We start from the raw sequence: 22,441 nt of genomic DNA, 5'->3' as shown, positions 1-22,441 counted from the left end.
GGAGACTGGAAGTGCCAGAGAATTAATGGTGCTGTGAGCTGTCCACCATCAACAACTCATGGGATTGGTGGGTAAATAAGATAGTTCCCTCAGCCATCAGTGGAGATGACTTTGAGTCCCATGCTGTTTACTATTTTCCAAAGTCCCATTGTGGGATTAGCTGCAGCTGCCCAGATAGGTAATGGGTTGGCACCCTTTACTGGTTCCGTCCCTTCCTTGTCACCTTCTCAGTCCTCTACTGGGGTGTCTAGGATCCAACACCCCCCCGCCACGCCGCCAAATCAACTACTCACACTCAAATCCTTGTTTTCACTCTGTTTCCACCATAGGGTTTCTGCACAATAGACATTCTGGACCCAGTAACCCCTTGCTCTGGGGGCTTTCCTGTGCACCATAGGATGGTGCACCCTGGCCTCTGGCAGATGCCCGTACTAAGACAAGATTAGATTGAAAAGTGACTGCAGCTCTCCAGACAAAGAATTGGCTTGTGGGTTGCAAGTTTTCACTCCTTTCCTATTAAGATGGACTATTGAATGTTTAAAGGAAATGAGAAGAATGTTTCATTAGATGGATGAAATTAATTCCTATGGTTATTCCACAAGTAGTTACTGAGCATTTACTCTATGTTAGACAGCTGGTTGAGGGCCCTAGACACAGCAATAAATCAAAATAAAACAATTTTTAAAATAAAAGTAAGATAAGTACGTAAATAAAAATAGGATTTAAAAAGTAAAAAGACAAATGCTCCACTCTAATGAATCTTACTGTTATTAAAAAAAAAATAGAGCTTTCTCCAGGTTAGTATACACAGCGCCAGTGGTTCTCCAGCTGTGTTCCACGAGGCCCTCAGTTTTAGTAAAGGAAACTTGAAAGCTGCTGCAGAGGACAGTATATTCTGACGAGTGATGTGGCACCGGCCAGACTTAACTAAGGATGGTGAGACGTTACAGAGATAGCCTGCTATATGTTCCACAGCTAAATGCTCAAGAACCTCAGAGAATTTATAAGCAAGTGAACTAGTTTCTCCACTACTTCTAGTCAGCCCGCTGAAGGAGAGATGGCTCAGCCTGACCTCTCAGCTAGATGCCAGCTAATCAGTTTGCCTAGGAAAATGTAACTCAAGACTCATTGCTTTCAAACGGTACGCATATTTTCTTTCTTTCCTTTCTCCCTTCTCTCTTAAAAATTCTGTTTCCTCTCTATTCATTGATAGCAGTTTACTGACTGTTCTTCCTATGTGAGCAAATTTTTATGCAGGTTACCAGCTAACTGAGTTATTCTTTGGTAGGGATAAGGGAGATGACCGGTGGCACGGTGCTAGACCCCAACTATTCCTTAACCTATTCTCCTTTATCTTTTTAAATATTGGGACTTGGAGGGGATGTTTTGTTTGGCAAAAGATTCTTTCCTTTAAAAAAAAAAAAAACAAAAAGAAAAAAAGACAACACTTTACAACACTAAATCCACTGTGCTAAGGCAACTCAACAGTGGACCAGCTAGTGCTTTGCAGGTGGGACATACTGATCAACTTACATGGTCACGTACCTTGGAGGAAGTAGCTGCCCCTCTCCGGTGTCCAGTATAGACTGTCACCAGGTAGTGGTACTGGGCAAAGGGATCATTGTCCTCCAGCACTGTGACCTTCACCTGGACAGAAGGATGGCATTAGGAGGGCCCTGTTCAGGGGGTTCATCCACTGCACGACAGTTAAGAGGGGACTGGTCATTCGTGACAAAGGGATAGAGCAAAATTATGTACGTTATTTATTCATTCCATTAGGTGAGAACAAGTAAAATAAAAAACTTTTTGAAAAAGTACAAAATGCATCTAATATTAAATAAATCTCAAAATAGTCAAACTGGAAATGAACTTGGCATTAAGCTGAGACTTCGTTCAATGTTTGATCTGGTGAATGATACAAATTCTGTTTATGGGGAATTTATAACACTGGTGACCAGACTGGGACTCCAAGGGAATCTAAAGCGAGTGAACGTAAGGGTGATTTAGCAGCAGAACAAAACAAAGCCAGACTCTCTAGGCTGATGAGCCGCCCAGATCTCCTGCCAATGGAGGGGTTGTTCCCCCAGATGTCAGGCATGCAAGAGCCACCTCTATGCTCTCCTGGAGAGGCTGACACACAATGGCAGATTGATGTGGTGTCTGGGTGGTAACAAGATGTGGGCATCTTAACCCAACTCAGGGCGTCTCTGGAGTTCCCAGTTCAGATTCTCTCTCTGCTCATCTTGTGTCCTTCCCTCCCTTTCCAGGGGCTGATCCCAAGCACTTTGTGCAACACTGAATGCTCAACTCCATGGCAGAGTCTGCTTTTTGGGAACCAGCCTACAGGTAAGGCACTTAAAGTAGGAATGTTTAATCCCTTGAGTGGATTGAAGACAGCAGTATAAATGTTGCAACTACTACTAAGGTTCATGCCATGTTAACATCCTGGGAGGTGTTGCTGTGTCGGGGGAGGGTAGGAAATGGAGAATGTTTCAGAGCTCTGGGACAGTGCATTCTTGCATTTGTTGGTGAGCACAAGGTACACTGTTACTCAAAACACACAACATTTTATTGAAGGCTTACTAAATGTCAGACATGGTGCCTATATTAGAAAAATAATCAGAATTTTGTTGTTGGCAATTTGTTGTTTGAACTCACTTCTATCCTGAGACCTGTCTTATCATCAGGTAGGTCTGGGTTTGAATTCTGGCCTCAAGGAGGTGGCTTTGGACCAGTTACTTGCCCTCTCTGGTCTTTGGTCTCTTTTACTCTGTAGGAAGATTTTTGGTCTCTTTTACTCTGCAGTAAATGGGGGTGGGGGTCTCAGAAGGCCTGGGCTATCCAAACTCTCCACATTTCAAAGAAAGCCCTGGCTCTTGGGCAGCTCCGGAAAGATAACCTCTATGTCCTTAGAATATCCTGCATGATAAGTGTGTCTTTGAATACCTTGGCCCACACCATGTAGTCTCTGCTAACAATGTGAGGGCTTTGGGCCATGCTGAAACAGTCTGACGTCTGAGTGGTGGTGGTGATGGTCAGTGGTTTGCTTAACCAAACTGAGTCATGTGAGCAGTCCAAATGTATATGACTGACCCCCACTTAAACCCTGGGCACCAGGGCTCAGCTGAGCTTCCCCTGTTGGCAGCTCGTCTGTCCTGTCACACGCCATTGCTAGGAGAATGAAGTCTGTCCATACAATCCCACTGGGAGAGTGCAGCTGGAAGCTCTTGCTGGATCTCTCCTGGACCCTTCCCTTTGCTGAGTATAACCTGCATTGTTCACTGTAATAAACCATAATCATGAGTATAACAGCTTTTCTGAGTCCTTCCAGCAAATCATTGAACTTGAGGATGGTCTTGGGGACTCTCAACACAGTATCTTCTTCTTAGAACTGTGGGGGAGCATTAAATGGGATAATCCCTGGCATATAGTAAAACCTCAATGAATGGTCAGTAACAGAATCCTCCGGACAGTTTGATAAGAAACGCCATTTTACATTTGAGGCTGGCAAACTGGCTTGCATGGGACAACATGGGTTTGCTAGCCCTTTTGCTCCCCAGCTGGGCTCCATCCCCAGAGATTCTGAAGGGAACACCCTGCTTCTTCCTCCCCTTCCTAAGGTCATGCAGCCTCACCTTGGCCTGATCCTGAGCGTCCTTCCTCCTTGCCCAGATCACCACCAGCACGTAGGCCACACAGAGGCAGCCCACGGTGGTCACAACCACAGGGTTGTCCTCGAAGGTGGCAAAGAGCTCGGCGGTCTGGCAGACGTCAATGGCATTGGGCATCACCAGGAACGTGCTTCCAAAGAAGGTGAGGTGGTTGCAGAGGCAGTGTGTCTGGGAGTGGGTGGTCCGTGGCCCCACCTGCAACCCCAAAGAGGCCCTGGTGGGGATGCCAGCATATCTTTGGCATGCTCCAGCCCAGGGAGGTGGACACTGCTGTGAGGGGGCACTGGGGAGACCAGCTGTAGGATTCCCTTGAGCTTTTTTATTTAACTAAAAATTTTAAAATGCTGAGAATATTATCTGTAGCAATTTACACCCATCATTCTCAGTGGGCCAGTCTTCTCTACCCTTTTAAAGAACTTATATGGGTGAAGTTGAAGTTCCCTCTGCCCCCCACCCTCCATGAGCAGCCATTATCACAACTTTGTACATATCATTCCAGTACATTCTCTGCCTGATGCTTACTCACTGGACAGATACACATGTCGAGTGCTAATTCTAGGCCAGGCAACAGGCCGGATGCTGAGAGGAAATCTGGGGTAATCAGATCATCTCAGTTCCCCAGGAACTTTCCTTCTTCTAAACATGAAAGTCCTGGGTCCTAAGAGGCCCCCAGTGTCAGCCACACTAGGATGATTGGTCATCTCACAAAAAAAACACAAAAAACTGAGGTTGGGGGAATCATGTAAAGAAATGAAATGGGGGTGGGGGCGCCTGGGTGGCTCAGTGGGTTAAGCCGCTGCCTTCGGCTCAGGTCATGATCTCAGGGTCCTGGGATCGAGCCCTGCATCGGGCTCTCTGCTCAGCAGGGAGCCTGCTTCCTCCTCTCTCTCTGCCTGCCTCTCTGCCTGCTTGTGATCTCTCTCTGTCAAATAAATAAATAAAATCTTTAAAAAAAAAAAAAAAGAAATGGGAAGGACAGATGTTTAAGTCCTAAGTTGGTGTGTCAGCACCAAGAAAGCATTCTCTAAATTTCACCCCTTAGATCTACACACCGGGGGCCCCTATCCTGGGCTCATTCTTTGAGCAGTACCACTCTAGGTGTCCTCAGGCTTCACCCATCTGCACAAGATGGGGAGTCAGGGGGCCCTGGGAATGTGACCATCACAGCACATACCACCCAGCTGTGTCTAGGGCGAGGTCCTAGGTGATCCCAGGAATGAAGCCCTTTTTAAATTTTGCACTACAGATGCCCAACTGTTTATTGATAGATTTTAGTTCCTTTTTTTTTTTTTTTTTTTGCAGGCTCCCTGCTGAGCAGAGAGCCCGATGCGGGACTCGATCCCAGGACCCTGAGATCATGACCTGAGCCGAAGGCAGCGGCTTAACCCACTGAGCCACCCAGGCGCCCAGATTTTAGTTCCTTATTTGCTTCATTGTTTTTCCATTTCCCATTCCTGGTCAGCATTTGCCATGCAGCTGTGGGGCTTATGGGAACATCTGGCACACCTGGAGGGGTGGAGCTGGTTTCAGAGAAGAAACCCACGTCAGTGCTGTGAACCCAGGGACCAGGCATTTTATGCCCACATGTTTGCATCTTTGGGCTTTCCCAACCCTTCCAGCATGAGAGACTCTCGAACACTGGGAATTAATCTGCTCATTCTCTTGTGACAGTAATGGTACCTTTAGTATCTTTGAGAAAATATATAAGCAGTAATTCTGCCTTTACCGTCTGAGAAGGTCCTATAGACGATAGATTTGGAGCTTTCTTCGGCCGTTTAGAATTTGGTGCTCTTCTCCACCCAAACTTGATGATCCCATTTACTTATTTATGGTTCCTCAGTGATCTTTATATATCTATATCTATATCTGTATCCGTATCTTCATCTGTATAATGAGCATCAAGTACACATTGTTGGATTCATATAACTTTTGGTCTATGACATGTTCCCATATTCATGTATGCTAGTATTAGTAGGTGTATATTTCAATAACATAATAAGGACCTGAAAACCCCCTATCTATTCAAAAGCTAGAAACGTTCCAATAACTTACACCTAGCTAAATGGTCCTCCTTCAGTCTGTCCTCATGCTTCCCCCTCCTAGCCACCACCCAAATCCCATGTTCATTATTTCCCTGATTTCCATTTTATATGTAGTTTTGTCTTCTCTATGTTCAGATTGTTCAACATAGCAATCACTTTATGCTGAGCACTTACTGTGGGCCAGGCACCACACTAACTACTTTCTCTGCCTGTCTCGTCTAGTCCCTGACCCAACTGTAAGTGGTAGCCACCCTTTATCCCCATTTTCAGATGGGAATGCTGAGAGAGGTCCAGTGACTTATCCAAGGTCATCTGGCTAATACTGATGAAATGTGATGAGACCCAGTCTGTCTGATGGCAGAGCCCATGCCCCCAGCTGCTGAACCATCCCCCTTTCTGAACATCGGGTCTCCGAGGACAGCCTTGTAGGACATACCAGGCCAGCAGCGTGGGCATCAGACAGCAGCTGGGAGTAAAGGCTCTGGAAGGTTGCAGCACATCCAGTGTCTTGTTAATGATGTACAAAGGCCTCTATTGCAAGTGTGGGGAACATGCTGTTTCTTGGACATGTTAATGCACCCATGTCTTTTTTTTTTTTAAACAATATTTTTTTAATTTTTAATTTTTTAAAATTTTTAATTTATTTGACACAGAGAGATCAGAAGTAGGCATAGAGGCAGGCAGAAAGAGAGAGAGAGGAGGAAGCAGGCTCCCTGCCGAACAGAGAGCCAGAGCCAGATGCGGGACTTAATCCCAGGACCCTGAGATCATGACCTGAACTGAAGGCAGAGGCTTAACCCACTGAGCCACCCAGGCACCCAATGCACTAATAGGCACTTGGGGAGCTCTGTGTGGTGGACAGAAGCCAGGGCAGGAGTTGACAAGGAAGCTGAAGCTATGGCAGAATCAAACCCCAAAGGGGCTTGGTTCTGAGTCCCCTTTTGTAGCTCTCCTGGGGCCTGGCTTCTTACACGACTTGTGATCATTGTCATTTGATCATGTGTGCCATTTGCTTCTTGGCCATGCTCCCTGCCAGACCGGAAGCTCACTGGTTTTTCTAACCATTATATTGCCACTGCCTCGCACATGTGAATATTTTTTGAATAAATGGAAGAAGGTATTTATGGTCTAGTAGATGGAGACAGATGTGTGATAAATTTCAGCTAGATGCAGAAGTTACTGTTCTTGGGGACAGTGTGAAGTGCTGTGGAAATCCAGCAGAGGGAGACCCCCGATGTCTGGAGGCTCTGAGTAGGTGGCATTAGAGTGGGAGATCAAAGAGTGAATAGGAGTTTTCTGGGCAGGGTAGGTTGTCCCCGGCGGAGAGAACAGCATTTGAGGGTCATGGAAGGGGGAAGAGGAACACTAATGCCCCAGAGATGGTCTCTGATGGCCTCTAAGCCAGCGTCTGGACATGTCATGGGTAGAGCTGAGCTGAGCTGACCTGAGAGGAATCTGATCGCAATTAATAGAGCCATATGCTATCCCGGGATTTGGTGAGACAGTGCCTGGAGCTCTGGAGACAGACAGACAGACTTGGGTTTGAGTCCCAACTCTCCCACCTGCTAGGCAAGGGATTTGGGGTAAATGTGTTGACTTTCCTGAGCCTTTGTTTTACCACCTGTAGAATGTAGAACTTATACCATCTTAGAGATTATTGTGGAGATCTCATGAGGTAATGCAAGTAAAGCATAGAACACAGCACCTGGCATAGAATAAAGGGCTCAGCTCTGAGTTTACTTCCCTGGAGAGGACACCCTGGCTCCCCAGAAGCCCAGAGTCAGCAGGGATTCCCAGTTATTTTTCCATTTGTTTCATGGTCATTTGTTCCCAATGGCGAGCACACCGTTCCTGAGTTGTGGGGTTCCCGGTGCACTGAGGGAACAAACATGGTCTCAGTGGCCTCCTGAGTAGATATGAAATGAATAGTGCTGTGTTTAGTGCTATGGAGGAGTGGATGTTTGTACCAGGAGAGCTTATAGTGGGGAATCTGACTTAGCCAGGGTAACACTTTCCTCAAGGAAGTGACACTTGTGGCAGGATCTGAAGGTGGAGTTAACTAGATTGGGGAGGAGGGGCATTCTGGGCACAGGGGATAGCATAGACAAAGACATTGCTGGAGGGGTGCAAAATGGCCACCAGAGGCAATAAAAGGGGACCCTAAATGAGCTGGGGACCCAAAAAAGCTGCTCTATCTTCTCCTTTGTGTCCTTTCCTTACCTGGCACCCAGAGTTGTCCCAAGTCCCCTGGACCTCATCCCAGAACACACAGTGGGACAGGAAGGTGGTAATGCCAACTGTGAGGTCCCTGCCAGTGGTCAGCTCCAGGTCAGACTCGGGGACAATGGTCAGATAGTAGACACCTTCTCCAAAATGCAGGTCCTCTGGGTTCAGGATCCACGTGGACTGCCCATCTGAAAAAAAGAGGGATCCAGACCAACCTGAAGCCTCACGGTGACTGGGGCTAATGGCATGGAAGAGAGGAACAAAGGTGACCTGGCAGGGAAGCTGATCTTGACGGTCTCTCTGATGTCCTAGGAAATCCCTCTCCCCACCAAGACTTGGGAGCAGAGGAGCGGAGGCACTCCCAGGTCAGTGTGCAGAGCACACCTGCCAAGTCAGATAGATGAGGGCTCAAATTCTCACTCTGCCTCTTCTTGGCTGTGTGAGTTTGTATCGGTTATTTAACCTCTCTGTTCTTATCTGGCAAGAGGAAATGTCCATAGTGCCCATCCCAAGGATTGTAATGAGGATTATGAGGTTGGTTCTATAAGTGCTTGTCAGTTTCTTCAGGGCATGTAGTACGTGCTCACTTAATGTTGCCCCCAAAATCATAATGACAACAATAGTAGCAGTAATAACACCAAAAATACCAGCACTGAATGTAACAAATCGTCTTTCTTTTTCTCTATGGTTTCTGATTCTCATGTTTTAAGTTGGTCACCCTCTCCCCATTCCCTAGGAAGCTCAAGAAGCTGGCCCAGTTGTTGGAATACCTGTAGTAGCCACTGGTGGAAGTTGAGCTCTGGCGTCATAGCTGGTCTCATTGGGGTGGTAGCCGTAGCCCAGGTTGAGTATGAGTGGGATATCAGGTCTCCAGTGCAGTTGGATCCCCAAAGCTGCCCCATCTGAAGTCAGGTTCACCCACAAAGCTTCAGGACTGGTCAGGTTTAACACAGTTGGCTCACCGTGTCCTTCCGAAAGCCTTGGCAGTAGGATCTGTTATCAAAAACTATCAAATCAGGGGTGTGCGGGGCTGAGAATGCCAGTGAGCTTCAGGGCTGCTGGACAGAGCAGGGCAGGGGGAGCACCTGGGGAACTGAGACCCACTCTGTGCTGTGCGCATTCTGTTAGTTTCCCGGGGCTGCTTAAGTAATGACCCCAAACTTGGTGGCTTACAACACCACTGATTTGCTATCTTACAGTTCTGGAGGCTGAAGTCCAAAATCAGTTTCACAGGGGCTGATGTTGGCAGGCTTATGCTGTTTGGACGTTCTAGGGAAGAATCCCTTCCTTGCCTTTTCCAGTCTCTGGAGGGGCCCATGTCCTTTGGCTCATGGCCCCTCCTCACATCACCCAACCTCTTGCTTTTGTCATCAAATCAGCCTTTTCTCATCTGTAGTTAACTCTTCCTCTGTCTGTCTCTTGTGAGCACCCATGATGACATTGGGCCTGCCTAGATCATCCAGGATCATCTATCTCAAGATCCTTAATCACACCTGCAAAGTCCTTTTGGCCATGTCAGGTAGCAAATCCATGGGCTCGGGGATGAGAATACGGACATCCTTGGAGGTGCTATTATTCACCTACCACGCTATGTACCATGGCTTGGGGCTGCATCTGCACAGAAAGAGGGGAGACTTCTAGTTTGCTCAAAGGTGCTTTGTGAACTAGCAGTCATGTTGATGACAGTGTCAAGCAAGTAAAGTGTTAGAAGCACAGGCCCCAGAGGTGGAGAGCTCTTTTGGGATCTCAGCTCTCTCCTATGTGAGCCCTGGGACATCTGGCCAATTAACAAGCCCCTGTGAGCCTCAGTTTCCTTGTCATGAATAGAACACATACACTCATTGACGGTATTAAAAATGATATCACGGGGCACCTGGGTGGCTCAGTGGTTAAAGCCTCTGCCTTCGGCTCATGTCATGATCCCAGGGTCCTGGGATCTAGCCTCACATCTGGCTCTCTGCTCGGCGGGGAGCCCGCCTCCTCCTCCTCTCTCTCTCTGCCTGCCTCTCTGCCTACTTGTGATCTGTCTGTCAAATAAATAAAAATCTTTAAAGAAAATGATATCACATACAAAATACTTAGCCAAGTGCCAGATACACAGTAAGACTAAAAAATTAGCAGCTGTTACTATTCTGCTATTACTCCTACATTAGAAGTTCTCCTAACCATTCTCTATTTAATTAGCTTTCCAGATTAGCTGATGCTCTGTGTTCCCTTTTTAAAATAGACTGATTGATGCCTACTGTGCACTCTTTACTCCTGGTGGCCTTCTGTGTTAGACATGGGCACAGTCCACCCTGCTTCCACTTCCAGGAAGGACCTGCTACACAGTCACAGGGAGTGTGGTCAACAGACAGGCTCCAGCTGGCAGTTCCTTAAGAGTCAGCCCCGACAGCAGAGACCTAGCTTGTCTGAGGCACACCCTCCCTGGGGCCATCTGTATCCAGTGGTCAAGAAGAAGGCACAAGGCCCTGACATACTGGCCCGCTTTGGGACACTTTTCTCATTTGTACCCGTGGGATTTAAATTTATGGAGATGTCTGAGTGACGACATGGAGGGGCCAATGCCACTGAAAGAAGAATTTATTACTTACATTTCCTGAGAGGAGGAGACCACAACGCCATGCAGGGCCAGAGGAGAAGTACCTGGTTAGGGGGCAGGAGCAGTCCCAGGGGAACGCTCATGTCAGGGCTGTTATTGGATTCTCCACGGGAAAGGCAAGGCAGGGCAGAGTAAACCCATTTGAATAATTTTGGCAGTGTTGGGAGTATAAGGATGGTCTCTGGTCACTTGGAACATGGCCTCAGGATGGTTTAGGATGGGAAATATTGCCTTGGTGTGTGAGAGTCAGATAAAGGGGCTGGTTGAGAGTATGGGCTTGGGATTAGTTAGTCTGCATATGAAAGGCGTGCCCTGGCAAAGACCTTTGCTATCTGAAAGGATGGGCTGGCCTTGGTAGGGGCCAGTTTCTTTCTTAGCAGCAAGATTTTTAAGATATCAAAATATCAAAAGTTACAAAAAATAAAAAGGCTGATTAATACAGGCCTGATAGCTAATAGTTACTACAGCACTCCCCTCTGGGTTGACTGGGTCTTTGTGAGGTCTGGATTGCAGTTTGGCCTCTTCTGCCCAGTCCTGCTGTCCTTCCTCCCTCTTCACTGCCAGTGTTGTTTACTGTTTCTAGCAAACATCTAGCACCCCAAGCTCTTCCTCAGCACCTGCTTCCAGAGAACCCAGCCCATGGCAGCTCTCTCCTGCCAGCCGAGGTGTGCACTCACCAACAAGCACTCGTGTTTGATCCCAAAGCTGCTTATGTCCATTGTACTTGTGCTTGTAAAGGTCAATTTTAGATACATTTCACAGAGTGACAGAGAGTGGCAGATTAGTAGTGTGAAAAGAATTATTTGCATAAGAACTTAAGTCGAATGCTTTGAGAAGACATAGGAAAGATGAATCCCTAAACATTGTTAGTGGTCATTGGTGAGGAAACTGGAAGATTAAAAAAACTCACTAAAATCTCAAAAGAATCTGAACTCCTGTCGCACCATGGTGTGCTTTATGTTTTTGCTTCATTTTAAAGAAAATCTGGCATTTTAGAGGCTGTCTTTTAAGGGTGGTTTGTATAATGAAGATGATTAAAATTCCAATCGACAGATTTAAAGAAACGTTTTGATCGTACATCCAAAGATTGACAATGATATACATTTATAGTTTGAAGTTAAAATACAGTGTGTCACATAACGTAATGACCATTCTTAATGATTCTCCTCTTTAATTAACTTCTGGTCCCAACCAAGTTGAAGAAGAAAACAGAAGTGACATGGACTTCTGACAGCACCCCCAACTTCTACCTCGATATTCTCCGACAGATTCTTCATGGGTATGAGATGTCCACTAGGGCTGGTCAGGCAGAGGCCACCAACAGTTCCACTGACATCAAAGTGACTCTGGGCCAGGAAGGGGCTCTTTGGGAAACTCATCACCTGAAACCAAGAACAAGGAGTGCTGGCCAAGGCCCCCAAGGGCTGGAAGGTGAACACGTCCTTATGTGAATGATAAGATTTCCTAAGATAGAACAGACAAGTGACCCAATGGGGTGAGTGAGGGACACTGCTATTAGCTGTGTCTGGCCTTCCTGGTGTGTGTCTGCCCTTCAGGGCTGAGGACCCACTCAGACCTAGGGAGCTGTGCAGCCAATGGACCATGAAGCTCTCCAACCCTTTCTTCTTGGCAAAGGCAACAATTTCCTAGGAGAGAGATACTTAATCTGCCTTCTCTGGGACTCAAGGATCACAGTCCGATGTGCCCTCACTTGGGAGCAAAAGGACCACTGGGTTTTCCATTTCTTGCTTATGGAATGAAGTCTGAAGAGCTTTATTTCCAGTAACTAATTGAACCAAGGCTGCTGGAGAAATTCCACAGTGCAGTGGAAGAAGGATGGACTTGGGTATCAGAAGGCCTGAATCTGCATCCCAGCTCTGTCACTTTGCTTGTGGCCTTGGGTGAGTCACTGAACCTCATCTGTAAAATGGGTATAGTAATACTACGGAACGGACAGGGTTGTTAACAAAACTGAGCAAACTCATGTGAAAGTGCCATATTATCTGTAGAGGGCTGCTCCCAAAGAGGTTATTACTGTTGTTACCCTGATGTCCACAGGCTCTGGGCTCTCCTCCATGGAGCCAAGGTAGGAGGCAGCAGGCAGGATAAAGGTTGCAGAGCTGGCAGCTGCAGTGTGCACAGAGGAGCCTCGCCAACTCCTGGGCTGTATTCTGGCCACAGGGTGAGAACAGAGGTGCCGAGAGAGAGAAGAAAGCCATTGTCAGAGGAAAATATCCTGCACTGCAGGGAACCCTGGCATTGCTATCGGAGTGGGTGGCTCTGTTTCAGTCCCTTTAGATGATTCTGTGTGTTTGCGTCAGTAGGAGCCGCAGGAGAGGCAGCTGACACCCCCAGCACCGGCTGGAGGCTCTATGAGGACAGGGCGTTAGCCAGCTTTGTTTACTGCTGTGCCCCCAATGCCCAGAAGAGCACCTGTCATGTAATGGTGGTCAGCACATACTTTGTTGGATGAATAAATGAGCTTTGATGTGTACATTTCTCCAGGCTTATCCCTTCTACCTACTTGATTCTGACGTCATGGGCTTCTAGACCCATCTTCTCTGGCCTTTGCTGTTGTACATCTGAGTAGATTGGGGACCTATCTCAGACCCTAGCTCTGATCAGAATGCTTCTTTGGGAAACTATCCCTGGCCCCCAAGAGGGTAACCCTGGCACAAGGAGTCATAGAAGGGTGCTCACTGCAGGGGTCCCAGGAGTGCCTGCCCCTGCTTATCAGGGGGAGGCATGCAGGGTGGGGTATCCTCAGGTTCTGGAGGGCATAGTGAGAGGCACTCCAAAAAAGGATTGCCAAGGCCAGAGCATCTTGAATCCCCACAGCTCTGTGGAACAATGGGCTTGGCCAGGCGCACCGGGAACGTAGTTAAAAATGGGCAGACCCCCTTCATTCGGCCTCCCTCCCTGCATGGCTCCAACATGACCCATCTTTCAGGATTTGTGGGTGGCTCCAAGATGGGACTTGGCACTCACCAGCTCCCTTCCTACGCTGTGCAAACACCCAGACCTTCTCTCAGTGAAAAGCCCTCCCACTTCCAGCTCCCCTCACATCTCCCACTTCCAAGGCTGGTCTTCTGGGCTCTGCTCGTCACAACGTCTTGGGATGTGGGTGTGGACCGAGCCAGGTCAGGAGACAAGCTTTCTTGGGAACCTCAGTGCAGCTGGTTACCTCTTTGTGTATATGGAGATGGAGGGGTTGGCCAGAGTGATTGGGAGGCCCCCAGGCAGTGTCCCCAGAAGGAGGGCATCCTGCACATGCTCCACAACTCTGAGCAGCTGGGAAATGGAGGCCATCTGGAAAAGAAAGCAGGGGATACTGCTGGAGACCTGTCTCTGTATGCCACCTTTGTTTACTGTCACCATGTTAGTGTGGGACCTTCAGCAGAGACGGGGACAGGGCAGAGGAGAGAGGAAGGGATAGCACTGCTGTTTACTGAGTGCCAGGCTCTGTGGGGAGTGAAAAATAAGCATTTATGAAGGTTCCAACACCTTTTGGAATGTGAATCCCTTTTCACCTTCAGAACAACTCTGGGAGGTGAGTGCTATCACTATATCCATCTGGCAGATGGGAAAATAAAGGCACACAAAGGTTAAGTGACTTGCGGAGGTCACATGTTGATAAAGGCAAGTTCCAGGACTCACAGGCAACCAGGCCTCTGGCTCCCGAGTCTGTGCTGAGTTATCTCACTGTGTGCCTCTGTGCTGCTCTCTTTGGCCCTGACAGCCACCCACAACCCAGGTCTTATTTGTGGCAGATAGAAAACCACCGGCAGAGCCATTTCAAGGGTCACCCGGACTGCTCCTCACTACACCCAGACCCCCAGATGAGGCTGCAGCCTCGCCACAGCCAAGGCTGGTGTGAGTATCTGAGACGGGCTGGATGTCCGCATAGATTGTGTGTGTGTGATTGAGTGAATGTGAGTACGTGCATGTTTGAGGGTGACCTGTGAAAATAAGGAATCTTGTATCAGTGAGTATCTGCGTGTTTTAAGTGTGTGATTGTGTGTCTGAATGTGAATGTGGGTTTGAGGGTGTGTGTGAGTGTAAGTGTTCGAACATAAATGAGTGTATGTGCTTTTGTATTTTGACTTACATATGTGAGTCTGTTCGTGTGAGTGTGTGTGGCTGTGTGGCCATTGTGAAGATATGAGATAAATGTGCATCTCTGTGAGTGTGTGCAAGACTGTGTGCTTCAGGGCATGTGTGGGAGTATAAGTGAAAGCTTGTAAGGGTGTATGAGTGTGAGTGAATGTGTTAGTGTCTGTGGATATGTGTGAGTGCATGGGTTTAAGTGTGTGAGTGTGACTGTGTGTGTGTGTTCCCCACATGGTAAAGGACTCCGGAGCAGCAAGAAAAGGTTGTCCTGCTCCATCATGATGCCGTCCTAGGAGGCCTTCCCCCTGCTGCACCCCGTGAGGAGTGCTGGGGCTGCACGAGACTGTGGCTCATCTATTCTCACTCTACGGGCTGCCTCTCTTCTAAAAACATTCTCTGTGGGCTAGGCATGTGATCTCTCCAGTTGGCAGTTTATCTGGGATGAGGTGGAATGCCTCAATTTACGGATAAGGGGTGAGACTGAGGGAAGTTCTGTACCCTGCCCAAGTCTCAAGGTTTGAAAGCAATGGAGGCAGGATGAGAAGTTAGGCTGCCTCACTCCAGAGCCTTTGCTCTGCCTCCCAGAAGCTCTGGTCTCTGTAAGTTTTCTCCCAGCTCCCCAGAGAGGACTTTAACCTCTGAGCCTCAGTTTCCTTATCTGCAAGATGAGGAGAAAGATCCATCTAGAAAGGCTGGTGTGAGCTGCGCATATGGTAGCTGGGTAGCATGTGGGCATGTCCTCTGCCTCTGGGCTGAGACACCTACCTGGCTGCCCTTGGCCTCTGCAGGCTCTTCTGGTCTCTGGAAGCTCAGGGAGGCTTCCAGCACACTCCCCACGGCCTGAAACAGGTCCTTGGTGGCCACCTGGCGCCTCTGGTCTTCAGGCTGGACCTTGGAACTCACTGCCAACAGGGCTTCACTGGCATGCTGCAGAGCCCAGATGGCCTCCCGCTGGGTTCACCCAAAGGAGAAGGAAAGGCAGCATGAGCCCCTGCCTGATAGACCATCCCCTGCACCATTCAAAGGACAAGGGCTGCAAGAGAGGGGAGCAAGGTCGGGGGACAAACTAGGGGAAATCTGGGCCCATTGCACAGGCTGCCTGTGTCACTGACTTGAGGTCAGGTTCTCCTTCCCTACAATGTGCTATTCAGGAGAGTAGCCTCGTCCATCTCGGAGGCTTTCCAGAGTGCCCTGCACAATGCCTAGCACGTAGCAGTAAACATTCACTAACTGAGGAGATGGGTGGAAGAATGGATGGATGGATGGGGGTGTGGGTGGCAGATGGATAGATGGAAGGATGGATGGACAAGACGCTTATTCCAGTTTTGTAATTCTGTCTGTATTTGTGAAACCGTATAAAGTCTTGCTGCCCCAGTACCCTGAAAGAGCCGTGAGGGCAGAGACTATGTCTGCGTTACTTGCTGAATTTTTTTTTTAACTAAAATAAATATTTTCATTGGGATCTGCTTTACAGTCATTCCTTTTTTTTTTTTTTTAAGATTTTATTTATTTATTAGACAGGGATCACAAACAGGCAGAAAGGCAGGCAGAGAGAGAGGAGGAAGCAGGCTCCCTGCGGAGCAGAGAGCCCAATGCAGGGCTCGATCCCAGGATCCTGGGATCATGACCTGAGCCAAAAGCAGAGGCTTTAACCCACGCTTTAACACACCCAGGCGCCCCCAGGCATTCTTTTTTATAATGTGACTTTTTAAAACTTTTTTTTATTAATTATTTTTATTAACGTATAATGTATTATGTGCCCCAGGGGTACAGGTCTTTGAATTGTCAGGCTTACACACTTCACAGCACTCAGCATATACTTGCTGAATTCTTGATGCACAGTGTGTGCCCAGTACCTGGTATATACTAGGCAATCAGGAAGCATTTGTTGAGTGAATGAGTAAATTCATGCACAGACAAGTAAATGGAAGGGTGGAGGAACGGGTGTACGGGTGTACACAGGCGCTGAACAGATGTATGCACGTGGAATGGATGGATGAGCAAATGGGTGTGTCAGTGGCAAGTGTGACATTAACAGTGTCATGGCCCCAGAAATAAAGGTCAGCCTTGCTGGCCTCAGGATGGAGAATCTGAGAGGCACAACCTCCTGACAATAGGTGGAACAGAGCCAGGGTAAGGTCTCCCCTGTTACTGACTTAGGGCTTCTTTTTTCTTAACCTTTAGCTACAATAACACTGGGAGCATGGTGATTTAATTTGAGTCCTCCAAGAAGCTGAGCCTGAGCCACGAATTTAAGATGTGGGCTGGCAGAGTGACTGGTGAGTCAGGGTCGTAGAAGAAAGAAAGGCAGGACCTGGCAGCTGGACATCAGTCTGATATGTACTGGGGAACATGGGTACGTATGAAACGGGGAACATGGGCAGGTTAGCAGCAGCATCTGGGCACACACTTAAATGTCACTCAGTGATTAGAGTCAGCTACTCCTTTGAGGTGCCACTGGCAGGTGAGGGAGTGGGGTATATGAGTACACAGGCTATGACATCCAGAATGAGATATAGGGGCTGCAGGAGGACATCATCCCTCCCTTGGCACCACCCATGCAGGACCCTTAGAAACAAGAAGGTGGAAGCCTCGCTGACCCTGTGATTAAGGGACCTTCGACCTGGGATGAGTTGTCATTTACACACTGAGGAGGAGTGTGTTGCATGACTTGGCCTGAGACAGCAGATGGGCCTCACTTACCTGGGCCTTGGGCGTGAGCTCCTCAGTGGGGTGGGTCACCTCTCTTAGCACCTGGGCCAAGCTTTGTATCCTGTGTATGTCCCCCAGGGTGGGAGGGACCGCAGACAGTGACCCCAGCACATGCTCTCTGACCGTGATGCAGAGGGAGGAAGATGGGGAGAGCAGATGTAATTCCAGTGGCTTGATGAAACCATTTCAGAAAGATCTGGAGTCAGGGCAAAGGACCAGGCTCATCTGGGGTTTTCCAAAAGCTTTTCCAAAGCCAAGAGACCTCTGTTTGCTTTGTAGGATGTGTGGTGTGCAGAGTAATGGCCTCCCAAAGATGTCCACATCCTAATCCCTGAAACACGCCAGTATGTCACCTCATAGGGCAAAAGACACTTTATCAAATTGTTTTGGAGTTTTCTGTTTGTTTTTTATGTATTCTCTACTCTGAAACGTGGGGCTTGAACTCATGACCCTGAGATCAAGAGTCGCATGCTCCTCCTACTGAGCTAGCTAAGTGCCCCTGTTTTGGAATTTTAATTAAGTTAAGGGTTCTGAGATGGGAGTGGATCTGGATGAACCAGGTGGGACCAATGTAACCACAAGGGTCTTTGTAAGAGGGAGGTAGGATGATCAGAGTCAGAGAAGATGTGTGGGTGGAGGCAGAGGTGAAGAAGAGGCTGGAGGAGGAAGGGAAGGGGAGTGAGGAGGGTAAGCTGGGGGAGGGGAGGGAGGAGGCCTTGGAGAGAGGAGGAAGGAATGGGGAAGGGTCTGAAGATGCTGAGCTGCTGGCTTTGAAGATGGAGAGGAGCACAGAGGCGTCTGGGGACTGTGCTTTCTAAGCCACAGAGCCCTAAGAGGGCCTGGCTGGGGGCTGGCCTTGGCAGCCGCAGAGAAAAACTAAGAATGTAATTTTAGCACTGCCAGGGAGGACTTTCCCCAGCGACGAAAGGGTCCTCTCTCTGCACATGTGACTTTTGAGCCCATGGAATGTGGCCAGTACAACTGGAGAGCTGAATTTTAAACTTTATTTCAGTTTAATGTTTAATGTTTAGTTCAGATGTAAGTTCCTAGATGTGGCGAGTGGCGACCATTTGGCACAGCACAGATCTGAGGGAACCGTCCCCCTTCCCCGGCCTGCTCACTCAGCCTACCTGTCTGACCGCCCTTCCTGGACCTGCAGGGTTCGGGTGTGTCTGCTGTTAGCTCAGGGTGCAAACAGGCTCTGGCTTGGATGGAGGAGAGAATAGGCCAGCATATGAGGGGACTCTGGTCAGAATGTTCTGGTAGGAGAAATTGTGTTTGCCTCTTCAGTTCTTCCCTCCCTCCTTCATCACTGCCCTGGAGGCAGCTTCTGTGGAGATGCTACTGGCTCCTGCCTCTCTGGCCAGTGCGCTCATTCAGTGGGAGATGAGAGGGCAGGAAGAGAGAGAGCTAGAAGCTATTCTCCTGGTGCCTGGGCCACTGGTCGGTCAACTGCCTCATTCTTCAGAAGCCATTGCTTCCACCAGGGAACCCCTACCATGCAGTTGCCCCCTCTAGATTCTGGTCACTTCAGGCTGAACTCCAATTTTTATCAACAGAGCCCTTCTTAAATTCTTCTTAGTGCTTCCATTAGTATTTTATACCTGCCTCCTGCCAGGACCCCAGTATTTCATGGGGAGACCTTGGGTCAGGCTGCATAATCTGTAGGCTCAGGGACCGCAGGACATCCAGATGGAAGTCTGCCATAGGTAATGCTCAGAGTGAATGCAACCCAGACTGAGAACCAGGAATGTGTGGGGGTGTACAGAGGGGCTAATGTAAAACAAGGGTAGGGGTGAGAGGTGTAGGAGTGCAGGAGGTAGACAGGGCAAGAGCCAATCTGGGTCGGAAACTCATCTTCACCACCTTCCTAGAAATGTTGGCCTGGGCAGACTTTTTAAAATTCTCTTGCCCTATTTCCTCTGCTGTAACATAGATGGGGATCTCACCATTTACCTTGTAGGGTTTTAGTGAGAATTATATATCCCTGAAGCTCTTGGGGCTGGCAGGATATAGTAGGTGCTCAGTAAATGTCAGTTATTTATCTCTAAGAAATTACTATGACAGCTACCACTTCCCACATGTCCTGCACCATGCTAAGTACTTTCATGCCAACCCTTCAGGGGACCAGAGAAGTCTTTCTTTTCTTCTCCATGCCCAGCAGGTATATGTGATGCTGTGTGTGTGTGTGTGTGTGTGTGTGTGCGTGCACGTGCACACGTGTGTACACCTGCACCCACACATATTCATACAGCAGATACCAGGAGTGGAAGTCATCGTCTGCTCTGCAATAGCTATTGTCCTGTCAGCTTGTAACATATGAGATGGCCGCTCTGTGGATTAAAACTGGTTGAATGTCAGTAATTTCAAATGGCTTGACCTAACCTTATGAGGAAAAATACTATTTATTATCCCCCATTTTCCAGATGGGGAAATTAAGGCTTAGAGAAGTTCATTTACCAGCCCGTGACAGTACAGATGGCAAGTGGCAGAGGTGAGATGACCTTCAGGGTCTAACTCCAGACCGTTAACTATATGAGTGAGGCCAGGCCACATTTCTCCTCTAGCCTCAGATTTGTCGTCTTTGACAGGAAGGCCTGGAGCAATACTCTTAAATTCTCTCCTGCCATAGAAGCCTTTGACTCCATGAGGCAGAGCAGGGCAAACAGGTTTCCATCATTTTAGGTCACTTAACTGCGAAAGGACCAGAGAGGGAGCTGATGTCAACAGGCATCAACTCGGCAGATACTGAGGCTTCCCAGCTCTGTGAATTCCACTCCTCACCCTGAATGGCTGTGTACAGACCCCGGGGCCCAGCGGACAGCATGAAAGAGGTCCATCTTGAGCACCTTCTGTCTGATATCCATGTTCAGCAGCCACCTGCAGCCCTGCCCCTGGCACTCCTGGTCTAGCACGGATGACACGGCTCTGGCCAGCTGGAAGAGCCGCTCAGGGTCCCACTCGCTTTGCAGAGTGGCGGTGATGTTCTCCAGCACTGCAGCCTGGAATGCCCCGTTCTCAACACGGGTGTCTCCAAGTCCCACCTAACAGGGAAACCAGAAGCACATTCAGTGCACGGAAGACCTCAGCTTACCAGTTCTTTTCCAAAACCTGGAGCCTGAAGTCTCTCGAGGCAAACCAGAGCAAGGCTGGAAGGCTTTGTACCTGGTGCGGAGTCTCTCCTGAGGCTGAGGGCAGCTGGGCTCACTGGAGGCAGGCAGCCAACAGCCACTGAAAGCAAGCCTGGGGCAAGTCACTGCTCTACCCTCACCACGCACCTCGTCGTGCCCCCAATCCCTTCCTTGTTCCACCTGGCCCCTCACCCTTCAAATTTACCCCGATTTTATCCAGCCTCAGCCTTATACCCATTATGGCTGATTCGGGTCCTCCTTCCCCTAGACTCTGATGGCACGCCTATCTCATCCAGGGCCCTAGCCCTGTTCTGGCCACTGAGATGTAGGATCTGCAAAGGTAGAGACCATGACTGTTTTGTTCACAGCTGTATGCCCAGGGCCTGGTACATAGCAGGTGCTCTGAAAATACTAGTTGAAGGAAGGAATGAATCAGTGACTCATCTGGTCATGCCCTTGGCTCTCTTCAATCTGGTCACCAACTTGGTGAGGTTAAGTTGGGTCAACAAGTTTTCTCAGTGAAGAAACAAAAGGCTGCCACCACCCACCTTCACCACTGCGTGGGCCTGCTCTTTGTCCCCTGCGAGACTGGAGACAGAAATGACCACTGTCAGCATGAAGTCATTGTTTACTTTCCCAAGTGGCAAATAAACAGACGGGAGTGCAGGCTCAGGGCCACAGTGTAGACAGGAACCTGGTAAATGGAAACTGAACAGTTAGGGGGGTATTCCCAGGCCCCAGGGAGACTGGAAACCCACCAAGGTAGAGCGTGCTGACAAGGACACAAAACCCACAGCTCATGAAGGCATGGCAGGCACTCAGGGACTCCATGCTTTCAAAGAGAAGACAGCCACCTATACTGATCCACTGGCCTCCCTCAATAATCACATGCTGTTAGGACTTTGGAATAAGTTTACTGGAATCCATAAAAAATTTCAAAAATTGTTTCCCTCTTCACAGGCTTAAAAAAAGTTAAAGGTAAACCAAATTACAAAAAGGAGGAGGAAGAGGAAGAGGGGAGGAGGAGACCTTAAAAATAGCACCCCCTCCCTGCAGGTGTGTGGCTGGGTCAGTGTGCCTGGGGCTGGGGTTAAGGTGTAGGCGCTTCTTTATTCTGTAAACCTCTCTCACACATGGAAAACACTTTTTGCAGCTCCCTGTTCTAGGAGAGTGGAGCCTAGTAGCTGAAGTGAGAGCAGGAGCCCTGGGCCGGTACCTGACTCCAGGCAGAAGCAGTACTCCAGGGGACCCAGGTCCGAAGATGTATTGCAGAAGATGGTGAAGCTGGTCAGAATGGTACCCTCCTCCGGGGTGATGGTGCACGTGGGCACCGCAGGGGGAGGCAGAGAGCTGATCACATGGGTGTCCTCTCCGTGGGCATGCCTGGTTACTGCTGGGGAGTGAAGACGGAGGGTGCTTGAGGGGTTCTGTGGGTCACACAGACCACCAGGCTTCAGGATTGCCCTGGGAGCTTGTTAAGCATGCAGAGTCCCAGGCCCGTGTCCTGACCTCGATCCTCAGACCTCTCTGGAGGTTCTGGGCTGAGGCCCAGAAATCTGCATATCTCACAGCTCTCCCTGATGCAGGGTATCCTGGGGCCTCACATTTTGAAAGTCAGTCCTTCATCTGTAAAACAGGGCTGATATATATATATATAGATACATATACACACATACATACATATTTTTTTTTAAAAAGATTTTATGTATTTATTTGACAGAGAGAGACATAGTAAGGGAGGAAATATAAGCAAGGGAAGTGGGAGAAGGAGAAGCAGGCTTCCTGCTGAGCAGGGATCCCGATGTGAGGTTCCATCCCAGCATCCTGGGATCGTGACCTTAGCTGAAGCCAGACGCTTAACGACCAAGCCATCCAGGCACCCAAAAAGGGCTAATATTAGTAGCTGCCTCAGAGCTTTGGTGAGGAGGAAGTGTTTGGGAAACAAAA

General features: G+C 48.7%; 1 protein-coding gene and 1 long non-coding RNA gene across 2 annotated transcripts in view; one reads left to right on the top strand and one right to left on the bottom strand.

The window, feature by feature from the left end:
- Positions 1 to 22,441, top strand: part of LOC125088691 (uncharacterized) — a 119,783-nt gene that overhangs the window by 51,583 nt on the left and 45,759 nt on the right. Inside the window, exons 6-7 of the long non-coding RNA XR_007123755.1 lie at positions 2,268 to 2,346; positions 3,621 to 3,813. This is a non-coding gene — a long non-coding RNA (uncharacterized LOC125088691). The remainder of the gene's footprint in view (positions 1 to 2,267; positions 2,347 to 3,620; positions 3,814 to 22,441) is intronic.
- Positions 1 to 22,441, bottom strand: part of LOC125088689 (polycystic kidney disease protein 1-like 2) — a 92,834-nt gene that overhangs the window by 33,730 nt on the left and 36,663 nt on the right. Inside the window, exons 14-26 of the mRNA XM_047709991.1 lie at positions 21,711 to 21,887; positions 21,043 to 21,188; positions 20,213 to 20,407; positions 19,744 to 19,748; positions 17,355 to 17,481; positions 15,417 to 15,602; positions 13,726 to 13,850; positions 12,586 to 12,712; positions 11,792 to 11,923; positions 8,710 to 8,932; positions 7,934 to 8,127; positions 3,636 to 3,866; positions 1,546 to 1,647 (exon numbers count right to left, since the gene is read on the bottom strand). Coding sequence (XP_047565947.1) covers positions 1,546 to 1,647; positions 3,636 to 3,866; positions 7,934 to 8,127; positions 8,710 to 8,932; positions 11,792 to 11,923; positions 12,586 to 12,712; positions 13,726 to 13,850; positions 15,417 to 15,602; positions 17,355 to 17,481; positions 19,744 to 19,748; positions 20,213 to 20,407; positions 21,043 to 21,188; positions 21,711 to 21,887 — 1,970 coding nt within the window. The remainder of the gene's footprint in view (positions 1 to 1,545; positions 1,648 to 3,635; positions 3,867 to 7,933; positions 8,128 to 8,709; positions 8,933 to 11,791; positions 11,924 to 12,585; positions 12,713 to 13,725; positions 13,851 to 15,416; positions 15,603 to 17,354; positions 17,482 to 19,743; positions 19,749 to 20,212; positions 20,408 to 21,042; positions 21,189 to 21,710; positions 21,888 to 22,441) is intronic.

Source organism: Lutra lutra, chromosome 17 (genome assembly GCF_902655055.1).
Source record: "Lutra lutra chromosome 17, mLutLut1.2, whole genome shotgun sequence".
Taxonomy (NCBI): Eukaryota; Metazoa; Chordata; class Mammalia; order Carnivora; family Mustelidae; genus Lutra; species Lutra lutra.
The sequence above is the reverse complement of the archived record's forward strand: the minus strand, read 5'-3'. Positions and strand labels throughout refer to the sequence as shown.